Here is a 2,984-nt window from a genome sequence, read left to right on the forward strand (position 1 = left end):
AGTATTAAAAGTTAAATATGGGCTAAAACAACGTCATTTTAGTCTTGTGTTTCATACTTTAGCCACGTTACCATCATATAAGAGAGAGAAAATATTAAAATAAGTCACGTCAATATTTTTCGTTAGTAAGTTTAACGGTATAAAGTTTAGAACTCGATTAAATCAATCTGACAAGTTTTAAGACTTGATTGTACTCTTTGCAAGTTTTAGAATTTAATTGTACTCTCGTGATAAGTTTTAGAATTTATAAGGAACATGATCCTCGGAGAAATTACGAAGGAAAATAGTACACAGTGGGTACAGGTACAATAAAATAGTAAGAATGCCATGTCACCGGACGCCAACCTGGCAACTCTTCCAGCTCGGACATTCTCGCTCTCCTCCTTCGCTCCTCCCCATTATAAGAACCCGACGAAGAGAGAGATTTCTGAGTCTCTCTCTCTCTATCTCTAAGCCGCCATGGGCGTGGCTTAAGCTCTCATTACTCTCTCTCTCTCTCTCCACCTCGAACACAGAGCACAGCGACTGGGAGGCGTCTCTGAAACTTTTGCTTTGTGTTTCGTACTCGCATTCCCATAGCCCCTCTAGTAAGAGAAACAAAAGCAAAGCATTTTCAGAGAGTGACTCTCTCTCTCTCTGTCTCTGCGCATCACTTCACTCGTTCTCTCTCCTCCATGATCAATCACCCCCTTTGCTTTTCTCTCTCTCTCTCTCTCTCCCTCTCTCAAGCAGCAGCCTTTTGACACTCTCTCAGCAGACAACTAAAGATAGCCCAAATCATTGAATCCCCAAATCCCACTCTCCCCCTCCCCTTCCCCCTTCCCTTCTCTCTCTCTCTCTCTCTCTCTCTCTCTCTCTGTGTCACCAACCCCAGTTCGCTCCGCTTCAGCTCCTCCTATATGAGCCATGGATCCCTGTGACGGATCCCGCCGCGCCCGCCACCGCGACCGAAGCGACCACCACCACCACCACCCCTCCTTCTCCTCCACCCTCCTCGACGCCATCTACCGCTCCATCGACGGCGACTCTCCCCCCGACCACCCCATGGTCATCTACGCCGACGCCGCCGCCGCCAGGGCCAAGCAAGGTGACCCCGCCGCCGGCTTCCGGCGGGACTTCCTGATCGAGAAGTGGGTGGCGGCGGAGGAGGAGAAGAAGACGAAGAAGATGGGAGGGAGCGACGAGAGGGAGGCGGCTTACCGCGGCTCGAGGGTCGGCGACTGGAACCGCTCCATGGTCTTGACGAACTCCAGCTCCAGCTCCTCCGACTCCAGCTCCAGATCGGGAGGAGGGTTCTCGTCGTCCGAGTCGGAGTCCAGAGCGCGGTACTCCGCCTCCTGCTACTCCGTGCGGAGGCCGAAGCCGAAGCCGGCCCCGATTCGCACCAGCGTCTCGGACCGGGCGGCCTCCGCGTTCGACCGCGGCCACGTCGAGCCGAGGAAGAGCCACCACCACGCGCCGCAGTCTCAGAGGCCGAGCAGTAATAAGCACGAAGGGCTCGGCTTCGTGAAGACGAAGTCCAAGGCGCTGAAGATCTACGGCGACCTCAAGAAGGCCAACAACAAGCTCAAGCAGCCGATCTCCCCGGGTGCTCGCCTCGCCAGCTTCCTCAACTCGATCTTCACCGTGGGGAGCCCCAAGAAGGCGAAGATCGTCGCGAGCTCGGTCGACGGAGACCAGTCGGCGTGCTCCTCCGCTTCCTCGGTCTCGCGGTCGTGCCTGAGCAACACGCCCTCGTCGCGAAGCAAGCCGACGAGCGTCGTCAGCGGCGGCGGCGGCCCAAAGCAGCGGTCGGTGAGGTTCTACCCGGTGATCAGAGTCATCGTCGACGAGCCTGGCAGACAAAGCAAGGACCTGAAGATGGCGGCGGAGATCTCGCCGGCGAAGGCGGAATTCAACAAGAAGTCCGGAGTAGGCGACGACAAACGGAGGATCGCGGAGGCGGCGAGGGAGATGCTGAGGAGCTATCAGAAGAAGAAGGAGAGCTACGACGCGAGAGTCGACGACAACGACGAGGACGAAGGCGGCGGCGGCGGCGATGACGACGACGACGCGGCGAGCTGCGCGAGTTCGGATTTGTTCGAATTGGACAATCTGGCGTCGATCGGGTGTGATCAGCTGAGGTATAGAGAGGAATTGCCGGTGTACGAAACCACTAATCTTGACACTAATCGAGCCATTGCCAGTGGTTTAGTTCTGTAATTCATGCAAAAAAAAAAAACAGAGAAAAAAACCCAAAAAAAAAGACAAAAAAATATTATATATATAAACTAATGGTGTGGGGGGGGTTTACGTCAAGGCAATAAGATTGTTCTCTTTGCGTCTTTTGAATTTTAATTTCTAGTGTGCTCTTCGGTAATATATTTCGAATTATTATCCGACGGATCGATGGTATCGAACGAGACATGTGTTTGCAGTCAGTGAATTACCTCAATTTTTCTCGTATATCAGTCATAATCAATGACGGGTAATTATTTCTTTGTGTATCGTGAAATCCCAAATAGAAATTCACGCCATAATTTTATTTTGATGCTTTGAGGATAGATGATATTAATTAGAAGTGAGGAAGGGGAGGATGTTGAGAAGAGGGTGGAGAGAGCGTTTGCCATGGAGGGAAAGAAAAGGAATTCTTTTTATTTTTCATTTATTTTGGTTAATTCTTGAGGAGAATGACTATTTTTTCCCAGTTTCTAGATCCACGTTCACACGCGAGAATGGGGAAAAAGGTCGAAGAAATTTATAAAAAAAAAAAGGGAAAAATGAAAGGGGATGAAGTAAAGGTGAAGATGGTGGTATAGTAAAGGAGGCAGATCTTCCACTCTCTCATCATTCATGAGAATACAAACAAAAGTAAAACTCTCTCTCTCTCTCTCTCCTCTCTCTCATCCAATTGCATGAAAAATGTAAATTAGATTATTTTGCACGATAATTCCACAACTGATCACAAGATAAACTAGGATCAATCATAAAAGAAAATGGATTTG

General features: G+C 50.0%; 1 protein-coding gene across 1 annotated transcript; it reads left to right on the forward strand.

Annotated features, from left to right (window-relative positions):
- Positions 1-442: 442 nt before the first annotated feature.
- On the forward strand, positions 443-2,445 carry LOC115691073 (protein BIG GRAIN 1-like B). The gene has a single exon (XM_030617638.2). The coding sequence runs from the start codon at positions 907-909 to the stop codon at positions 2,200-2,202; it is 1,296 nt and encodes a 431-aa protein (XP_030473498.1). The 5' UTR covers positions 443-906; the 3' UTR covers positions 2,203-2,445.
- The last annotated feature ends 539 nt before the right edge of the window (positions 2,446-2,984 follow it).

The sequence above is a fragment of the Syzygium oleosum genome, unplaced genomic scaffold (genome assembly GCF_021117445.2).
Source record: "Syzygium oleosum isolate NSW1041296 unplaced genomic scaffold, Sole_v2.1 Sole_v2.20, whole genome shotgun sequence".
NCBI lineage: Eukaryota > Viridiplantae > Streptophyta > Magnoliopsida > Myrtales > Myrtaceae > Syzygium > Syzygium oleosum.